The sequence below is a fragment of the Dasypus novemcinctus genome, chromosome 9, assembly GCF_030445035.2.
Source record: "Dasypus novemcinctus isolate mDasNov1 chromosome 9, mDasNov1.1.hap2, whole genome shotgun sequence".
NCBI lineage: Eukaryota > Metazoa > Chordata > Mammalia > Cingulata > Dasypodidae > Dasypus > Dasypus novemcinctus.
The window spans coordinates 65,744,577-65,765,523 of NC_080681.1; the positions used below are offsets into that span (position 1 = coordinate 65,744,577).

Below are 20,947 nucleotides of genomic sequence, written 5' to 3' on the forward strand. Positions count from 1 at the left end.
CCTTCAAATCTTTGCTCAAATGTCTCCTTCCCAGAGCAAGCCCTGTTGCAGGAAGATGCTCAATGAATATTTGTTGAATGAAGAATAAAATAAATGTCACATCTCAAAAAAAAACAGATTAAATTTTACTCAGTAAATTAAAATGACTAGCCAGAAAATTAACTATTTTTTTATTTTCAAAAATAAATGGAAGAAATGGAATTCATTTTACAATTTTAAGTTAATGAAAAAATTCAATTAAGCCAGAATACTTTATTCTCCAAATATGAGATAATCAAAATGTAATATTTTATCTCCAGATATTATTCATGGTAAGTAGACTCATGGATAAAATATTGCTGAAATGAATGTTAGTGGCTAAACTGAGTGCCAGTAAAATTAATTTTAGCCTTGGATGAGAAAGGAGGCCTTTTGTGGGTCAGGAATAACACAACATTGAGACGTGCTTCTGAGGACTATGCAGCCAGTGGGGAAAGGGGGCATTCTGGAAGAGGGGAAGAGAAAATCCCTGCATTAATTGCCCACTGGGTTTGATGTAAACACTTTTAGGAGAGCAAGTAATTAACAATGTCTGAAACAAAAATAAAGCTGAACATTTAAGTTGTATTTACTTGAATTACCTTTCTGAGGAAGGTAAAGTGCATGTATGAGTAAAGATCTAAAAGACTTGTTCAATATTAGAAAGTGAAGTTAGGAGCCAAAAGAAAACCTAGGACTATTTCTAGAATTGAAACCATTCAAACAGTTCTTTTCTTGTTCTATAAAATTTGTATTCTTCAGTTGTGAAAAGACTTAACTATCAATTTCAGTTTTAAATAAGTCTTTATAATTCAAGCTCCATTTTACAGTCTTGATGTAGAAAGAAATGTTATTGATTTAAATAAGTTTGTTCGAATCCTTTAAACATTTAAGTATGCATTATACATTTTACTCCTTAAAATTTTAAATCTGGAATAATTAAAACTACTAAAGAAAGCATTATATTAATCTGTTCTTACCTGGAGGTTAAGTAAGATGCTGCTCAATGTATAGTTGGTACTCCATTTATTAGGGTTGTCCAAAAATTCTATACAGGGTTGGCCTGTATGCTGGTCTACTGCATTAAAATAATGTATTTATTGGTATACATAATATAATTATGATTTTAAACTTATGGACATAACAATGTCATAGGCAAAATTAGAAAGCAAATGATATACCAGGAAAATTATTTGCAACAAATATGAGACAGACAATTAATATAGTTGTAGCAGTTAAGAGCATGGAGTTTGGTGTCAGGCATGCAAGAGATTTGAGCCCTGGGTCTCCCCACTATCAGCAATGTTGGGTTGAACAATTAAATTTACTTCCTTAAGTTTCAGTTTTCTATTATGTGAAATGGGGACATGAGAAAAGTACCTATCATATAGTTCATTCTAAAGAATTAATAAAATAAAGTACTTAGCATGCCTGGCATATAGTGAATTCTCAGAAATGATGGCTATTGATATTAATGTCTAAATTTTACAAATCAGTAGAAAACACTTATACTCTAATTGAAAACCATTACAATAAATAGGCGAAAACTTTGAAAAAGAGAAGAGGGGTCTTTTATTTATTAGATTACATTGCATTGTAAAATTACAGTAATTATAATAGTTCAGTGTGACACAAGATTAGACAGAATATAAGAAGACTAATTGGAAACAAATCCTAGAATGCATTAAAATTATTGCAAGTTAAAAGTGAAATTAGGAATCAGTGGTTAAAAAAAAAGGATTATCATTACATGGTCGAAAAGTGTTGTACAAACTAGTCATTGTCCTCCAGAATTTACTCTCCTTTCCCCCCAATTATTCCCTCTGCAATAAGAAACACTACCCCAGGCCTCAGTTTTAGGTATACACATGGTTCCTCCATTTTTCCAGCCTCCCTTCCAGCAAAAGGGGGCCATGTAAAACCTTACAAAAATTAACTCAGAGTGGATCAAACACCTAAATATAAAAGCTAGAACCATAAAGCTCTTAGAAGAAAATGTAGGAAAACATCTTCAAGACCTGGTGGTAGATGGTGGATTCTTAAACCTTACACTGAAAGCAAACTTAAACACTTCTCAAACTTAAACACTTTGTGATTCAAAGGACTTGGTCGAGAAGGTGAAAAGGCAGCCCACTCAGTGGGAGGAAAATTTTGGAAACCACTTATCTGATAAGGGTTTGATTTCCATTCTATATGATGAGATCATACAACTCAAAGAGCAAGCAATCCAATTAAAAATTGGGCAAAAAAAAATTTTGGGCAAAAGACTTAAATAGACATTTCTCCAAAGAGGAAATACAAATAGCCGAAAAGCCATTGAAAAAATGTTCCATATCACTATCTATTAGGGAAATGAAATCAAAACAACAATGGGATGTCTTCTCACGCTGCATAGAATGGCCATTATTTAAAAAACAGAAAACAATAAGAGCTGGAGAGGATGTGGAGAAATAGGAACATTTCTTTCTGTTTGTGGGATTGTAAAGTGGTGCAGCCTCTGTGCAAGACAATTTGGCAATTCCTCAGGAAGCCAAATATAGAACTGCCATATGATCCAGCAATTCCTCTACTAAGAATATATCCAGAAGAACAGAAAACTGTCACATGAACAGACACTTGCACACCAATGTTCACAGCGGCATTATTCACAATTGCTAAAAGATGGAAACAACTCAAGTGTCCTTCAACCAATGAATGGATAAACAAAATGTGGCATATACATATGATATAATACTTTGCTGCAGTAAAAGGAAATGAAATTGGGACACAAATAATAACATGGATGAATCCTGAAGACATTATGCTAGGTGAAATAAGCCACCCACAGAAGGACAAATGTTTCATGGTCTCGCTAATATGAACTAAATTTTGAAGAATAAACTCATGGAGGTAAAACCTAGTGTATAGGTTATTAGGAGATAAGAGGAGCGCTGCAAAGGAGAACTGATGCTTAATGTATGTAGAAGTTTTAATTAACTGTTAAAGTGTGGAAATGAAGAGAGTTGATGGTAGTATTATAGTGAGTAGCAACTGATTTATAAATGGGATTGTGGCTGAAAAGGGTAGTCTAGGGATATAAATGTCAATTGAAAGAAAGCTACAGAATAAACTAGGGACTAAGTAACACAGTGAACCCAGAGGTGGATGAGAATTGTGGTTAATTGTACAAATGCAAGAATGTCCTTCTGTGAACTAGAAAGGATGTACATCACTATTGTAGGGTGCTAGAAATGTGGATAAGCATGGGAAAAATACAATTAACGTAACTTATGGAATATAGTTAACAGCGATACTGTGGTATTCTTGCAACAATGCCAAAGATGTACTGTGTTAATAATAGGGGGTATAGAAAAAAATATGCCAAATGTACATGATGGGCCATAGCTAGCATTATCTCAATGCTATTATCTCATACTCTGTAACAAATGTTCCACAACAGTGTGGTGTGTTGGTGAAGGGGTGTTGTTTGGGAATTCCATACATATGCATGATTCATTTGTAAGATCACAACTTCTGTAATAAAACTATATTTTTAAAAAATTAATGACAAACTAGGGGAAATATTTGCAACATCTAGAATAATGTGATAAAATTATTAATATGTCAGACAAGTCACAAAATAAGAAATACAATCAATAAATATATGAAAAAAAAGCTTAAGTCATGAGTTCAAAGAAGTGCTTATTAAAATAACAGCAATATTTTTGTTAAATTGGCAAACATTTCTCCAAAGTTTCAATGCCAAAAATTGGTAAGCGTTCAAATAAGTGTTTTATGTAGATTTTCTGGTCGGAGTAGATATAACATCACCAAAGGCAATTTGGCTTTATGTATCTAAAGACTTAAAACTGCAGAACCACCTTTTGCAATTGGAGGGAGAGCTAATAAATAACACCATTCTCCTCCCCTTCCAAGTTCATACACAATTAATAAATAGACCAAGGTGTTGAAAGATAGAAGTAAAAACATCAGCTTCACTGTACCTAAGTCTGAAATGGAGAATGCATTTGATCAAGGGCTTCAACTGGGCTCCATAAAAGTTCCCCTGATTTGAATATAACTCTCAAGCTGCAGGTCTGATCCCTAAGGTTCCTTTCTGGAGAAACAGATACTGGATCCATTCTATCAGCCTGGTTAAAAAGAAAGAGTACTGAGAAAATGCTGAGCCACTCATGCTCAATTCCTTCCTCCATCTCCACAGTCAGATAAATCATTTCTCCTCTGGGAAAGAGTGAGCGAGGGAAAGAGAAGCAATTACAATAATATGATTTACCTTTGCACTATATGTGGTTTCCTAAATTTTTCTCTCACAGAGAAGGGAAGTTCTCTCTACTCTATGGAAATGGGAGGGGTGAGAACTGGAAGAGAAGCATGCCTTCTATGACCAGCATATTCAATTGGGTCATTCTACTTCTAAGTACCTGTTTTAAGCAAATAATATCATATGTAGACCATGAATTTTATACTGTGAATTGATTTTACCCTTTAAAAATAGTTCTAATTGCAAAAGTAATAATGTATTTGAGAGAAAATTTAAATTATATTAAAAATGTAAGGTAAAATGTGAATTTTCCTCTGCATACTTATGCCACTCTTCAGTTATGAACAGTTTGGTGCATACAAATATACACACACACACACATTGTGTGTGTGTGTGTGTGTGTCTTTTGGATTTTTATTAAATGGAATTTATATTTTACATTTTATTTTCCCATCTAACAGTGAATTGTACCAACATTTCTGGATATACATATATATTCAAAAAATATTTGTGCACATACTATGTTTCAGGCAGTAAAGCTTACAGATGTATAACAATGACCAAAAAGTTTAGCCCTCATAGATCGGTTTAAAAGCAATACATATGGCTATAGGATATTTTACTTTAAATCTCAATTTTAATAGTTATTGATGGTATTACCATTTCCCCCTATTTCTAATATTGATATTGGGAATAAACATTTTTAAATACATCATAACATATACAATTGTGTTAGTATTTCTAAAGAATAGATTTATAAACAGAGTATTAATAACCCCTTCATTGTATGCAGTGAATATTTGTATGTCTGCATTTGTTATACTGTATTACAATGATCACTTTCTGTAAAAAAAAACAACAGAGTATTAAGGGGCTATAATATATTTTAAATCTAATCAGAAACTCTCAGATTGCTTCCCCAAAAAGGTCATACTAAGGTATCTCATCATTATATCAGAGGACCCATGTCTACCCATTCTCACTAAAATTGTATATTAGAATATTTTGCAACCATAAATCATAAATCATATTTGTTTTTGTTTTAATTTGCATTTATTTTCTTACTAGTGAGGTTGAGCAACTTATTATTTACTTTTATGTTATATTCATTCTATTAAATATTTGTTCATTCTTCTATTGCTTTATGTTTTTTCCTTTTTTAACAAATCAACTTTATTGATACATATTAATAAAGCACACAATCCATCCAAACAATACAAATCAGTGGTATTTGGTAGAGTCACATAGTTGTTGCATTCATCACTTCAATCATTATGAGATTATTTTCATTATTCCAATACTAATAATAAAAATCAAAAACCTCATCACCTCTCAATCTCTCTATATCCCCTGCCATACCTAACTGGTATTCTGTTTCTATTTTTATAGATTATATGTATTTATATTTTGTAAAAACAGTCTTATTCATATTTCACATGAGGTTTCACTATGATATACAGTCCCATGTCACATTTTTTAGCTTTTCTTCCAGTAAGATACATGTCCTTAGACTTTTCCTTTCAATCATTGTCATACCCATGTAATAGTACTGATGTGCTTTCACCATTTCTATTCACTTCCAAATACTTAAAGTAACGTTTTTCAGATTCTGCACAGATCACCCCTCAGCTTTCCATTCTCTAACCTCATTCTATTTTCTGGAGACCCATATTCAAGTTATTAACTCTGTGAGATTAGGAAATATATTTAGTTCACAGTAGTACAATCATTCAGTATTTGTCCTTTTGTATCTGGCTTGCTTCACTCAACATAATGTCCTCCAGGTTCATCCATGTTGTCATATGCTTCTCGACTTCATGATAATAAACCCTTATGGATATGTGATTTCCAAATATTTTCTCCCATTGAGTCAGCTGCCTTTTCATCCTTTTGATAAAGTCCTTTAAGATGCAAAAGGGTTTAATTTTGAGGAGGTACCATTTATCTATTTTTTTTCTTTTGTTGCTTGTGTTTTGGGTGTAAGATCCAAGGAACCACCCCATTCCACAAGATCTTGAAGATTTTTCCCTACATTTTTTTGTAGGAGTTTTATGGTCCTGGCTTTTATATTTAGGTCTTTGATCCATTTGAGTTGATTTTTGTATAGGAAGTAAGTCCTCTTTCATTCTTTTAGTTATGGATATCCAGTTCTCCTAGCACCATTTCTTGCAGAGTCTGTTTTGTCCCATTAACATGGACTTGTTAGGGTTGTCAAAAATCAGTTGGCTGTTGAGGTGAGGGTTTAGTTCTGGACTCTCAATCAGGTTCCAATGATCCATGTGTCTATCTCTATGCCAATATCATGCTGTTTTGACCACTGTAGCTTTGTAATATGTTTCAAGGTCAGGCAGTAAGGGTCCTCCCACATTGCTCTTCTTTTTTAGGATTCTTTTGACTTTTTGGATACACTTTCTCTTCCAAATAAATTTGGTAATTGCCTTTTTTATTTCTGCAGAATAGGCTGTTGGAATTTGGATTGATATTGCATTGAATCTATAAATCAGTTTGGGTAGGATTGACATCTTCATGATATTTAGTCTTCCAATCCATGAACATGGAATGTCTTTCCATTTGTTTTGTTCTTTGATTTCTTTTAGTATTGTTTTGTAGTTTGTTGAATACAGGTCCTGCACATCTTTAGTTAAATTGATTCCTAGGTATTGAAGTCTTTTTGCTGCTATTATAAATGGAATTATTTTCTGATTTCCTCCTCAATTGTTCACTACTAGTGCACAGAAACATTACTGATTTTTCCATGTTGACCTTACATACTGCCACTTTGCTGAACTCATTTATTAGCTCAAGGAGCTTTGTTGTAGACATTTTAGAATTTTCTAATTATCGGATCATATCATCTGCAAATAGTGAGTTTTACTTCCTCTTTCCCTATATGGATGCCTTTTTTTTCTTTCTTCCAGCACAATGTAGAATAACAGTGGTGACAGTGGACATCCTTGTCTTGTTTCCAATCTCAAAGCAAAAGCTTTCAACTTTTCCCTATTGAGTAGGATGCTGGCTGTGGGTTTTTCACATATGTCCTTTATTTTATGAGGAGTTTCTCTTCTATTCCTGTCTTTTGAAGTGTTTTTATCAAGAAAGGATGCTGGATTTTGTTGAATGCCTTTTCTGCATCAGTCAAGATAATCATGTGGGTTTTTTCCTTTCAATTTTTTAATGTGGTATATTATGTTAATTGATTTTCTTGTGTTGAAAACCTTTGTATACCAGGAATAAATTCCACTTGGTCATGGTGTATAATTCCTTTGATATGCTATTGTATTCTATTTGCAAGTATTTTGTTGAGAATTTTTGCATCTATGTTCATTAGAGACATTCTTCTGTAATTTTCTTTTTCTGCAATACCTTTATCTGGTTTTGGTATTACAGTGATATTGGCTTCATAAAATGTTTTGGGCAATTTCCCTTCTCTTCAATTTTTGGAAGGCTTTAAACAGGATTGGTGTTAATTCTTTTAGAAGTGCTTGGTAGAATTCCCCTGTGAAGCCACATGGTCCTGGACATTTCTTTGTTGGGAGATTTTTGATGACTGATTCACTCTCTTTATATCTGTTTTTTATTTCTCTCTCCTTCCCTGCCCCTCCCCCCCCCACACACACAGTTGTCTGCTCTGTGTCCATTTGCTGTGTGTTCTTCTGTGTCGGCTTGTATTCTTGTCAGCGGCACCCAGAATCTGTGTCTCTTTTTGTTGCGTCACCTTGCTGCGTCAGCTCTCCGTGTGTGCGGCGCCACTCCTGGGCAGGCTACACTTTTTTCGTGCTGGGCGACTCTCCTTACAGGGTGCACTCCTTGCATGTGGTGCTCCCCTACGCAGGGGACACCCCTGTGTGGCACGGCACTCCCTGCGCACATCAGCACTGCATGTGGACCAGCTCATCACATAGGTTAGGAGGCCCTGGGTTTGAACCCTGGACCTGCCATGTGGTAGGCGGATGCCCTATCTGTTGGGCCAAATCTGCTTCCCTCAATCTCTTTAAATGTGATTGATTTATTGAATTTTTGTATTTCTCATAGAGACAGTGTAGGTTGTTTGAACATATCTAGAAATTTGTCCATTTCATCAAGGTTGTCAAATTTGTTGGCATACCGTTTCTCAAAATACCATTCTATGATCCTTTTTATTTCTGTGGCATCAGTTGTAACTTCTCCCCTTTCATTTCTGCTTTTGTTGATTTGTTTCTTCTCTCTTTTTTTTCTTTGTTGGTCTAGCGAAGTGTTTGTCAATTTTATTGATCTTCTCAAGAACCAGCTTTTGGTTTTGATGGTTTTCTCTACTCTTTGTTGTTGTTGCTATTATTGTTGTTCACAACTTCATTTATTTCTGTTCTAATCTTTTTATTTCCTTCCTTGTACTTGCTTTGGAATTGGTTCTTTTTCTAGTTCCCCCAACTGTTCAGTTAGGTCTTTGCAGTTCTTTCTTCTTTTTTAATATAGATGTTTAGGGTTATAAATTTCCCTCTCAGCACTGCCTTCACTGTATCCCATAAGTTTTTTTTTTTTTAAAGATTTATTTTTATTTATTTATTTCTCTCCCCCCCCACACCCCGGTTGACTGTTCTCTGTGTCTGTTTGCTGTGTCTTCTTTGTCCGCTTCTCTTGTTGTCAGCGGCATGGGAATCTGTGTTTCTTTTTTGTTGCGTCATCTTGTGTCAGCTCTCCATGTGTGTGGCACCATTCCTGGGCAGGCTGCACTTTCTTTCATGCTGGGCGGTTCTCCTTACAGGGCGCACTCCTTGTGCGTGGGGCTCCCCTACGCAGGGGACACCCCTGTGTGGCACGGCACTCCTTGCGCGCATCAGCACTGCATGTGGGCCAGCTCCACACGGGTCAAGGAGGCCCAGGGTTTGAACTGCGGACCTCCCATGTGGTAGACGGACGCCCTAACCACCGGGCAATAAATTGTGTTTGCATTTTCATTCACCTCAATATATTTACTAAGTTATCTGACAATTTCTTCTTTGATCCACTGATTGTTTAGGAGGGTGTTGTTTAGCCTCCACACATTTGTAAGTCTTCTCTTTTACCATCTATTCTTGATTTCTGGCTTCATTCCATTATGATCTGAGAAGGTGCTTTGTATAATTTCAATCTTTTCATATATATTGAGACCTGCTTTATGACCCAACATGTTGTCTATGGAAATCCATAAGCACTTGTAAACAATATATAACCTGCTGATTTGGGATGCAACATTCTGTATAAGTCTGTTAAGTATAGCTCATTTACCAAATTGTGCAAAATCTCTGTGTCCTTGCTAATTTTGTCTGGTTGTTCTAGCTAATGTTGTGAGTAGTGTGTTGAAGTCTCCAACTATTATTGTACATCTATCTAGTTTTCCCTTCAGTTTTGCCAGAGTTTGCCTCATGTATTTTGGGGCATCCTACTTAGGTGCATAGATAATTATGACTGTTATTTCTTCCTGGTGGATTGTCCCTTTTATTAATATATAATGGACTTCTTTATATCTCATAACTTTTTGCATTTAAAGTATGTTTTTTTCTGATATTAGTATAGCTTTCCCTGCTCTTTTTTGGTTACCATTGCATGGAGTACTTTTTCCAACCTTTCCTTTCAGCCGATTAGTATCCCTGAGCCTAAGGTGAGTCTCTTGTTGGTAGCATATGGATGGCTCATGTTTTTTAATCCATTCTATCAGCCTATATCTTTTGATTGGGGAATTTAATCCATTCACATTCAATTATATTAATGTAAATGAATTATTTACTTCCACCATTTTATTCTTTGGCATTTATATGTCATATCTTATTTTCATCTGTCTTTTTACTCTTCTGGTTATCCTTTCTGCTAGTCCTCTCTTCTACAGTTCTCCAATCCTCTCTCCTGTCTTATTCTTTCAGGCTACAAGGATCCTTTTAACGCTTCTTGCAAGGGCAGATTCTTTTTTATGAACTCTCTTCATTTCTGTTTATTTGTTAATATTTTAAACTCACTTTCATATTTGAAGGACAATTTTGCCTGATAAAGAATTCTTGGTGGGCAATTTTTCTCCTTCAGTATCCTAATTATATCATACCACTGCCTTCTCTCCTCCATGGTTTCTGATAAGAAATTCACACTAGTCTAACTGGGGCATCTCTTGTATGTGATGGTTTGCTTCTCCTTTGCAGGTCTCAGAATTTTCTCTTTATCTTTGGCATTTGACATTCTGAGTAGTATGTGTCTTAGAATAGATCTATTCGGATTTATTCTGATTGAGGCAGGCTGTGCTTTTGGACATGTAAGTTCATTTCTTTAATGAGAATTGGGAAATTTTTGACCTATCAGGAATTCACTTTGTGTATAATTAGAAGTAGCATTCTAACTTATTTTTTTCTAAAGACTAATTTATTCAGTGTATTTTTTTTAAATAAAAAATTTATCATTCAGCCATTAAAAATGCTTTTTAAGGAATGTTTGATAATGTAGGAAAACACATATAATTTCAAATAAAAAGATTTTAAACTTTATATGTGATAATTACATACAAAAATACATATATATAAAAAGAGAAATAAGTTTCACAAAATGTTAAAACCAGTAGCTCTCTGAATTAGAATTCCAGATAATTATTACTTTTTTCCTGCCTTTTCATATTTTCCACACTGGACATACTCACTTTAAAAAAATTTATTTTATTTTATTTTTTATTTTTCTTTTAATTGAAGTATATCATTCATACATGAACATTAAAAAATAAGTGTATAGTAAAGATTGCGAACTTACGAAATAAATACATAACACCACACAGGGGTCTCATATATCACCCCTCCACCAACTCTTTGCATTGGTGTGCAGTAGCAAAATATTACTACCAACTATATTCCTTATCTTACATTTGGTGTGTTTTTCCCCCAACCCATACTATTTTTTTAAATGCATTTTTGTTACAGATACTGTGACCTTGCAAAACAATCATACAGATGTGTAGATTTCCCATACAACTCCACATCTGGTGGAACATGTTACGTTTATGAGATAATATCATCAGACTACTACCACCAATCATGGTCCATAGCATACATTTGGCACACTTTTTCCATACATCTCCATTATCAACATAGTATAGCTTGGCATTAATGCAAGAATATTACAGTATTGCTGTTAACCACAGTCTATAGGTCACACCATTTGTAGTTTTCTCATGTTTCTCCATATAATCCCATCACCCTGCAATAGTGATGTACATCTGTTCTAGCTAACAGAAGGACTCTCTTGCATTGTACCCTTACCCACAATTCTCAACCACCTCTGGTCCCTAGATTATTCTTTAGCTTTCTTTCTATTGACATTTACTTCCCCAGATTACCTTTCTCAGTCACAATCCCATTTGTAAACCAGTTGATGCTCACTATAATGTGTTACTGTCAACTCTATCCATTTCTACACTTTACAGTCAAGTTAATTAAAACTTCTATGTACATTAAGCATTCATAGTTCTTCTCAACCCTCCTCTTATCTTCTTATAACCTATACTCTAGGTTTTAATTCCATGTATTTATTATTTGTATTTAGTTCATATTAATGAGAACATGCAATATTTGTCCTTTTGTGTCTGGCTTACTTCACTTAGTATAATGTCTTTAAGACTCATCCATGTTATCACATATGTCCCAATTTCATTTCCTCTTATTGCAGCATAGAATTCCATCATACGTATTTTTGTTTATGCATTCATTGGTGGATGGACACTTGGGTTCTTTCCATCTTTTGGCAATTGTGAACAACATCGCTATGAACATTGGTGTGCAGATGTCTGTTCGTGTCATAGTTTTTAGTTCTTCTGGATATATTCCTAGTAGAGGAATTGCTGGATCATATGGCAATTCTATATTTAGCTTCCTGAGGAACCACCAGACTGTCTTCTGCAGAGGCTGAACCATTTTACACTCCCACCAACAGTGAAGGAGTGTTCCTATTTCTCCACATCCTCTCCAGCACTTATTGTTGTCTGTTTTTTTTAATAATGGCTATTCTATGTGATATTAGATGATATCTCATTGTTGTTTTATTTTGCATTTCCCTAATAGCTAGTGATATGGAACATTTTTTCATGTGCTTTTTGGCCATTTGTATTTCCTTTTTCGAGAAATGTCTATTTAAATCTTTTGCTCATTTTTAAATTGGATTGCTTGCTCTTTTATTGTTCAGTTGTATGATCTCTTTATATAGAATGGAAATCAAACACTTATTGAATAAGTGGTTTCCAAATATTTTCTCCCACTTGACTGAGCTGCCTTTTCACCTTCTTGATGCAGTCAAGAATTCTTTGAATCACAGAAATGTTTAAGTTTGAGGAGGTCCCATTTATCCATGTTTTCTTTTATTTCTCATGCTTTTGGTGTAAGGTTTAAGAATCCACCACCTACCACCAGGTCTTGAAGATGTTTCCCTACATTTTCTTTTAGAAGCTTTATTGTACTTCTTTTTATATTTAGGTCTTTGATCCATTTTGAGTTATTTTTTTGTATATGGTGTGAGGTAGGGGTCTTCATTCTTTCTTTTGGCTATGGATATCCAGTTCTCCCAATACCATTTGTTGAATAAACTGTTCTGCCCCAACTGGAAGAGCTTGACAGGCTTGTGAAAAATCATTTGGCCATAGATGTGAGCTTCTGTTTCTGAACCATCAATTCAGTTCCATTGGTCTATGTGTCTATCTTTGTGCCAGTTCCATGCTGTTTTTACCACTGTTCCTAGGTAATATGATTTAAAGTCTGGAAGTGAGAGTCCTCCAACTTTACTTTACCTTTTCAAGGTGTTTCTGGCTATTTGGGACCTGTTACACTTCTAGATAAATTTGATAATTGTGTTTTCCATTTGCTTAAAAAATGCTGGGGGAATTTTTATTGGGATTCCATTTAATCTGTATATCAATTTGGGTAGAATTGACATCTTAATGATATTTAGTCTTCCAGTCCATGAGCATGGAATGTTCTTCCAATTATTTAGGTCTTTTTTGATATCTTTTAGCAATGCATTATAGTTTTCTGAATACAAGTGCTTTGCATCCTTGGTTAAGTTTATTCCTAAATATTTGATTCTTTTATTGCTATTATAAATGGAATTTTTTCCCTGACTTCCTCCTCAGATTGTGCATTTAGTGTATAGAACCACCACTGATTTTTGAGTATTGATCTTGTATCCTGACACTCTACCAAAATCATTTATGAGCTCTAGCAGCTTTGTTGTAAATTTTTCAGATTTTTTAGATATACAATCATATCAAGTGTGAATAGTGAAAGTTTTAATTCTTCCTTTCCAATTTGGGTGCCTTTTATTTCTTTTTCTTGCCTAATTGCTCTAGCTAGAACATCTAGCACTATATTGAACAACAGTGGTGACAGTGGGCATCCTCGTCTTGTCCCTGACCTCAATGGGAAAGCTTTTAGTTTTTCACCATTGAGTACAATGTTAGTTGTGGGATTTTTATATATGACCTTTATCATGTTGAAAAAATTTCCTTCAATTCCTATTTTTTGTAGTATTTTTATCAAGAAAGGATGCTGTATTTTGTCAGATGCCTTTTCTGCGTCAATTGATAAGATCATGTGATTTTTCTTCTTTGATTTATTAATGTGGTGTATTATGCTGATTAATTTTCTTGTGTTGAACCAGCCTTGCATGCCTGGTATAAAACCCACTTGATCATGATGGATAATTCTTTTAATGTGTTCTTGGATTCAATTAGCAAGTATTTTATTGAGGATTTTTGGATCTGTATTCATTAGAGAAATGGGTCTGTAATTTTCTTTTTTTTGGTAATATCTTTATATGGCTTTGGTATTAGGCTGATATTGGCTTCATTGAATGTGTTTGGTAGCATTCCTTCTTGTTGAATTTTTTGGAAGAGGTTGAGTGAGATTGGTATTAAATCTTTGAATGTTTGGTAGAACTCATCTGTGAAACCGTCTGGTCCTGGGCTTTTCATTTTGGGGAGCTGTTTGATGACTGTTTCAATTTCTTTACTTGTGATTGGCTTGTTGAGGTCTTCAATTTCTTCTAGTGTCAGTGTAGGTTGTACATTCCTAGGAATTTTTCTGTTTCATCTACTTTGTCTAGTTTTTTAGCATAAATTTGTTCATAGTATCCTCTTATGATCTCCCTCATTTCTGAGGGGTCAGTAGTAAGGTTCCCCTTTTCATTTTTTATTTCATTTATTTGCATCTTCTCTTTTTTTCTTAGTCAGTCAAGCTAGATTTTGTTAAACTTCTTGAAGAACCAACTTTTGGTTCTGTTAATTTTCTCTCTCTCTCTTTTTTTTTTTTTTTTTTGTTCTCAATTTCATTTATTTCTGCTCTGATCTTTGTTATTTCATTCCTTCTACTTGCTTTAGGATTAGTTTGCTGTTCTTTTTCTAGTTCCTCCAGCTGTGTAGTTAGGTCATTGATTTTAGCTCTTCTTTCTTAATGTAAGCATTGAGGGTTATAAATTTTCCTCTCAACACTGCCTTCGCAGCATCCCATAGGCTCTGATACATTGTATTCTCATTGTCATTTGTCTTGAGATATTTATCGATTCCTCTTGAAATTTCTTCTTTGACCCACTGATTATTTAAGAGTGTATTGTTTAATTTCCATATATATGTGAATTTTCCCTTTATTTGCTGCTTGTTCATTTCCAGCTTTACTCCATTATGATCAGAGAAAGTGCTCTGTATAATTTCGATTTTGTTGAACTTATTGAGATCTGCTTTGTGAACCAACATGTGGTCTGTCCTGGAGAAATTTCCATGAGCACTTGAAAAGAATGTATATCCTGCTGTTTTGGGGTGCAATGTTCTGTATGTGTCTATTAAGTTTAGTCCATTTATCATATTATTCAAGCTGTTTCTTTAAGATTTATTTTATTTATTTCTCTCCCCTTCTTCCTCTTGTCTGCTCTCTGTGTCCATTTGCTGTGTGTTCTTCTGTGTCTTCTTGCATTCTTGTCATGCAGCACTAAGAAACTGTGTTACTTTTGTTGTTGTTGTTGTTGTTACACCACCTTGCTGCATCAGCTCTCCATGTGTGTGGCACTACTCCTTGGCAGGCTGCACTTTTTTCATGCAGGGCGGCTCCCCTTGTGGGGTGCACTCCTTGCACATGAGGCTCCCTTATGCAGGGGAAACCCCTGTGTGGCACGGCACTCCTTGCATGTGACAGCAGTGCACATGTGCCAGGTCACCACATGCATCAGGGGCCCCATGTTGGGGGCAGATGCTCTATCTGTTGAGCCACAACTGCTTCCCTCTCTGTTTCTTTATTGATCTTCTGCCCTGATGTTCTATCCAATGCTGAAGTCTCCAACTATTACTGTGGAGATGTCTATTTCTCCCTTCAGTTTTGCCAGTGTTTGCCTCTTGTATCTTGGGGCATTCTGGTTAAGTGCATATATATTTATGATTGTTATTTCTTCCTGGTGAATCACCCCTTTTATTAATATGTAATGTCATTCCTTGTCTCTAATAATAGTTTTGCTTTTATACTCTGTATCATCTGATATAAGTATAGCTACCCCACCTTTTTTTATTTTTTTTGGTTACTGTCTGCATGGAATATCTTTTTCTAACCTTTCACTCTCAATTTATTGGTATCCTTGGGTCTAAGGTGAGTCTCTTGCAGAAAACATATAGATGGCTTATATTTTCTTATCCATTCTGCCAGTCTTTGTCTTTTGATTGGAGAGTTTGATCCGTTAACATTCAATGTTATTACTGTAAAGGCAATTCTTATTTCATCCATTTTGATCTTTGCATTTTGTCTGTCATTTTATATTTGACACTTTTAGTTACTCTTACTGATACAGTTGTCATTTCTAGACTCTCTTCAAGCCTCTCTCCTGTCTTTTCTTTTCAGGGTATAACATTCCCTTTAGTATTTCTTGCAAAGCTGGTCTTTTTGTTATAAATTCTCTCAGTTTCTGTTTATCTGTAAATATTCTAATCTCACCCTCATTTTTAAAAGATAATCTTGCTGGGAATACAATCCTTGGCTGGCAGTTTTTCTCCTGCAGTATCTTAAATATGTATCATAACACTGCCTTCTTGCCTCCATGGTTTCTGATGAGAAATTGGCAATTAATCTTATTGGGTATCCCTTATATGTTATGCATTGCTTTTCTCTTGCTGCTCTCAGAATTCTCTCTTTGTCTCTGGCATTTGTAGTATGTGTCTCAGAGTTGGTCTATTTGGATTTTTTTGGATGGGAGTATGTTGTGCTTTTCAGACATGGATATCTATGTCCTTCAATAGGGATGGGAAATTTTCCACCATTGTTTCTTCCAATATTCTTTCTGCCCCTTTTCCCTACTCTTCTCCTTCTGGGACATCCATGACATATATGTTTGCATGTCTCTTGCTGTCAATTAGTTCCCTGAGACCCTGTTCAATTTTTTCCATTCTTTTCTTCATTTGTTTTTTTGTTTGTTCACATTTGGAGGTCATGTCTTCAAGCTCATCGATCCTCTTTTCTGCTTCCTCAAATCTGCCGTTACATGCCTCCAGAGTATTTTTAATTTCATTTATTGCATCTTTCATTCCCATAAGGTCTGCTATTTTTCTATGTATGCTTTCAAATTCTTCTTTGTGTTCATCCAATGTCTTCTTAAAATCCTTAGTCTCTTTAGCCATCTCGTTATATTAAGGAGATTTGTTTGAACATCTAAGATTAGTTGTCTCAACTCCTTTATGTCATTTGCAGGCATATCTTGTTACTTTAATTGGGCCATCTCTTCCTGTTTCTTGGCATGGATTGTAATTTTTTGTTGGTGTTTCTGCATCTGGCTTGCTAGATGTGTTTATTCTGGATGCAGTTTCTCCCTTTAGTTTAGGGATTTCTTATCTTTTCTCCCTTGCTCTTTGTATAGTAGGAGCCAAGGATGTAGCTGGTGCTGTAAGCTATGGAGGCTGAAGCTTCCCACGTTGCCCCAGGAATTAATGAAGGTTCTCCCACCTTTCTCCTCTGTCAGGGGTAGGGACAGAGCTGTAGGCATGTATAATAATCCCAGATGGGCACAAGACTGTCTGTAGTCACCCAGAGACACTGATGAAGCTTCACATCCCTTCCTCCCCTACCTTAGGCAGGGATGGGGCTTTAGTTTTGGTCAGCAATCTATGTTGTGTGGGTCCAAAATGACCACAGTTGCTCAGGTAAACTGATATATCACCAGACCCTCTCCCTACTGGGAGTGGGAATGAACCCTCTGGAGTGCCCAACAATCTAATCTCTGTGGGCCAAATATGCCTGCAGTTGCCCTGAGAGGCTTGGGGAGTACTGTCCCTTCTTCCCTTTAGAGAGTGGGAACAGAACCACAAATGCTCAACAGTTATGTCCTGTAGGCTGAAAGTACCAACCATTGCCCGGAAAGGCTGAGGAAGCATGAGATTTCTCCTATCCTATTGTGTGTTAGGGGTGGTTCTATGGGTGCTCAACAGTTTAGTCCTTTTAGGCTGAGAATATCTGACATGGCCTGGAGAGGCTGAGGAAACACCAGTCCCCTTCTATCGTCTTAAGACATGAGGTTGGATCCACAGGCACCCAACAGTTCAGGCCCTGTTGCCTGAAAGTACCCACCATTGTCCAAAGAGGCTGTGGAGACACCAAAACCCTCCTATCCTATTGGGGCTGGGGGTGGATTCATAGGCATCCAATTGTCCGGTCCATACAGGCTGAAGGTCTGCTGTTGCCCCAAAAGGCTGTGGAAAGACCAGCACCCTTCTTTCCTATTGGGGGAGAGGGTGCATCTATAAGTACCCACCAGACCAGGCTGTATAGGCCCAAAAGCTCCTGCATTTATCCAAAGAGGCTGGGCAAACACAGTCCATCTCTTGTCCTACTGGGGATGGAGGTGAAGTCACAGGTGCCCAACAGTCAGACTTGTGCAGCCCAAAACTGTTGCCCTGAGAGGTTGAGGCAACACCAGCCCCCTCCTATCTTGTGGGGGGACAGAGGTGGAGATGGGCTCAAAGGCACTCAACAAATCTGTGTGGGCTGAAAACACCTGCCATTGCCTGGAGAGGCCGAGGATACCCAGCTCCTCTCCTATTCTCTTGGGGTGTGGAGATGCAGCCCTAGGTGTCTATTTAGCCTCAGCACTTGCAGTTGCCCAGAGAGCCTGGTGCAGGTTCCTCCAGCTACCTCTCTGCTGGCGGTGGGGCTGGAGCCTAGGCTAGGGCTGCAGTCTGATCTTGGTGGAGAAAAGCCCATCCCTAACTTCACTGGATTTCAGTCAGCCAGGCTCCCCCTCATGCTGGGGGCTGAATCAAGATGGTGGTTACTGGACTCTTTCCCACTTGGACAGGCTCAGACCCTAGCTGGTTCTAGGATTATACTTTACCCCAGCTGAGTCCACTAATCAGTAGCTGAGGTCAGTGGACATCTGTTTCTTCCTCCACTGCTTATGGGAAATGGAACTTTTAAACTCCAGCCATGAAACGGCTCCTGAAGCGGCTTGTGCCCCTAGAATAGGATGGACACCAGCCTCTGTGATGTGGCTTGCAGCTTCCCAGAGAGTTGGTACAAGTCCCCCCAGCTTCCTCCCTGTCAGAGGTGGGACTGGGGTTTAGGCTAGACCTGCAATCCAACCTGGGTGGAAAGAAGCTGGTCCTTACAAGCACTGATTTTCAATCAGCACTGCTTCCCCTCGTGCCTGGGGCAGAGTCAGAATGGGGGCCACTGGCTTCCCTCTGACCTGGACAGGCTCAAAGTTTAGTTGTTCCTAGGATTCTACTTCATCCTGCTGAAACCACTAATCTGTAGCTGAAGTCGGAGCCACATCGTGTTTTCCTCCCGTTTTTATTGGGGGAGATGGAACTTCAATTCCAACCATGGAATAGCTTCTGAAGAAGCTTGCATGCCATGGGTACTGACCTTTGCAGTGTGGAGGGCTCTACTCATGATTCCTCTGTGCAGATGGGTAGTTTCCTCCTTCCACACTGTCAAGGATGTTGCAGGATACTCCTCTGGTCTCCTGGGTCCTCCAAAAGATACTTTAGGTAGCTCTGGGTGACCACCAACTACCCTGTTCAGGAGGTGACTCCAAGAGCTTCTTACTCTGACTCCATCTTGGCTTGACAATGCTCACTTTTATAAATACAGCAAAGTTGTTAAAAAGAAACAAGACTGGACAAACAGCAAGATGGTGGCAGAGTAAGGAGCTCCTAGAATCAGTTCGCCCTATAGGGCTGTTAGTAATTACCCAGAGCTATCTAAAGCATCTGTTTGGGGGCTCCAGGAGACTAGAAGAGCATCCTGCAACATCCTTGAAAGAATGGACAGAGGAGATGGTCCATCTGCAGAGAAAATCTGTGAATACAGCATTCCATGCTGTGGAGACCAGTGCCCATCATCCACTGGCAGCTTGGGCCACCTCAGGAGCTATTAAAGTTGGGCACCAACTTCAGCTACTAATTAGTAAATTCAGTAGGCTAAAGTATAATCCTAAGAACAGGTAGAGTTTGAACCTGTCCAAGTCAGAAAGGCTGGTAGCCACCATTTCAACTCTGCCCCTGGCACTAGAGGAAGTGGGGTGGACTGAAATCACAGTGCTGGTAGGAACAAGCTTCTTTCCATTCAGTTTGGATTATAGCTCTAGCATAAGCCCCAGCCCCACTTCTGGCAGGGAGGAAGCTGGGTTACCAGCATGAGCCTCTCTGGGAAAATACAAGCCATGCTGCAGAGGGCCATGATCATCTACTCTGGTGGTACAAACCGCCTCAGGAACTATCCTGTGGCTGGCATTGTAAGCGCCACTTCCCAAAAACACGGGAAGAAATGACAGTTGGTCACTGACTTCAGCTACTGATTAGTCAATTCAGCTGACTAAAGTACAACCCCAAGAAGAGCTAAAGTTTGTACCTGTCCAAGTAGGAAAGAGGCCGGTAGCCACCATTTTGACTCCACCCCTGGCATGGGGGGAGCCAGGCTGACTGAAAATCACAGTGACAGTAGGGACCAGCTTCTTTCACTGAGGTTGGCCTGCAGCCCTAGCCTAGGCTTCAGTCCCACCTCTAAAAGGGAGAAAGCTGGTGAGTCCTGCACCAACCTCTCTGGGTAACTGCAGGTACATTCGGCTGGCACAGATTGAATAGTGAGAAATCCACCGGGGTAACTGCTCTCATTTTGGACCCAAATGGCATAAATTGCTGCCCACACCTGCAGCTCCATTCCCACCCCAAGTAGGGGAGAAGGGTGTGTGATGCTTCATTAGTCTCTCAGGGAAATTACAGGGTAGGCCTACCCCTGGCAAGGAAGAAAGTTGGGAGAAGCTTCATTTGTCCCTGGGGCAATGAGAGCAGATTAAGCCTCCACACTTGCAGCACCAATTATATCCTTGCTTCCTAACACAACTAGAAAGAAAGAAAGAGCAAGAAAGCCCTAAATTAAAGAGAGAAACTGCACCCAGAATAAATATATCCAGTAAGCCAGATGCCAAGACACCAACAAAAATTACAATCCACACCAAGAAACAGGAAGATATGGCCCAGTTAAAGGAACAAGGTAAGCCTCCAGATGACATAAAGGAGTTGAGATAACTAATCAGAGATGTTCAAACAAATCTCCTTAATAAATTCAGTGAGATGGCTAAAGAAATTAAGGATATTAAGAAGACATTGGATGAGCACAAAGAAGAATTTGAAAGCATACATAGAAAAATAGCATATCTTATGGAATG

At 37.5% G+C, this 20,947-nt stretch overlaps 1 protein-coding gene across 5 annotated transcripts in view; it reads right to left on the reverse strand.

Annotated features, from left to right (window-relative positions):
• The window catches only part of UBE2U (ubiquitin conjugating enzyme E2 U), a 123,777-nt gene that overhangs the window by 92,528 nt on the left and 10,302 nt on the right, over nt 1-20,947 (reverse strand). For all 5 annotated transcript variants that reach the window (XM_023586150.3, XM_004483664.4, XM_071217415.1 and 2 more), the window contains exon 4: nt 999-1,096. In XM_023586150.3, coding sequence (XP_023441918.2) covers nt 999-1,096 — 98 coding nt within the window. The remainder of the gene's footprint in view (nt 1-998; nt 1,097-20,947) is intronic.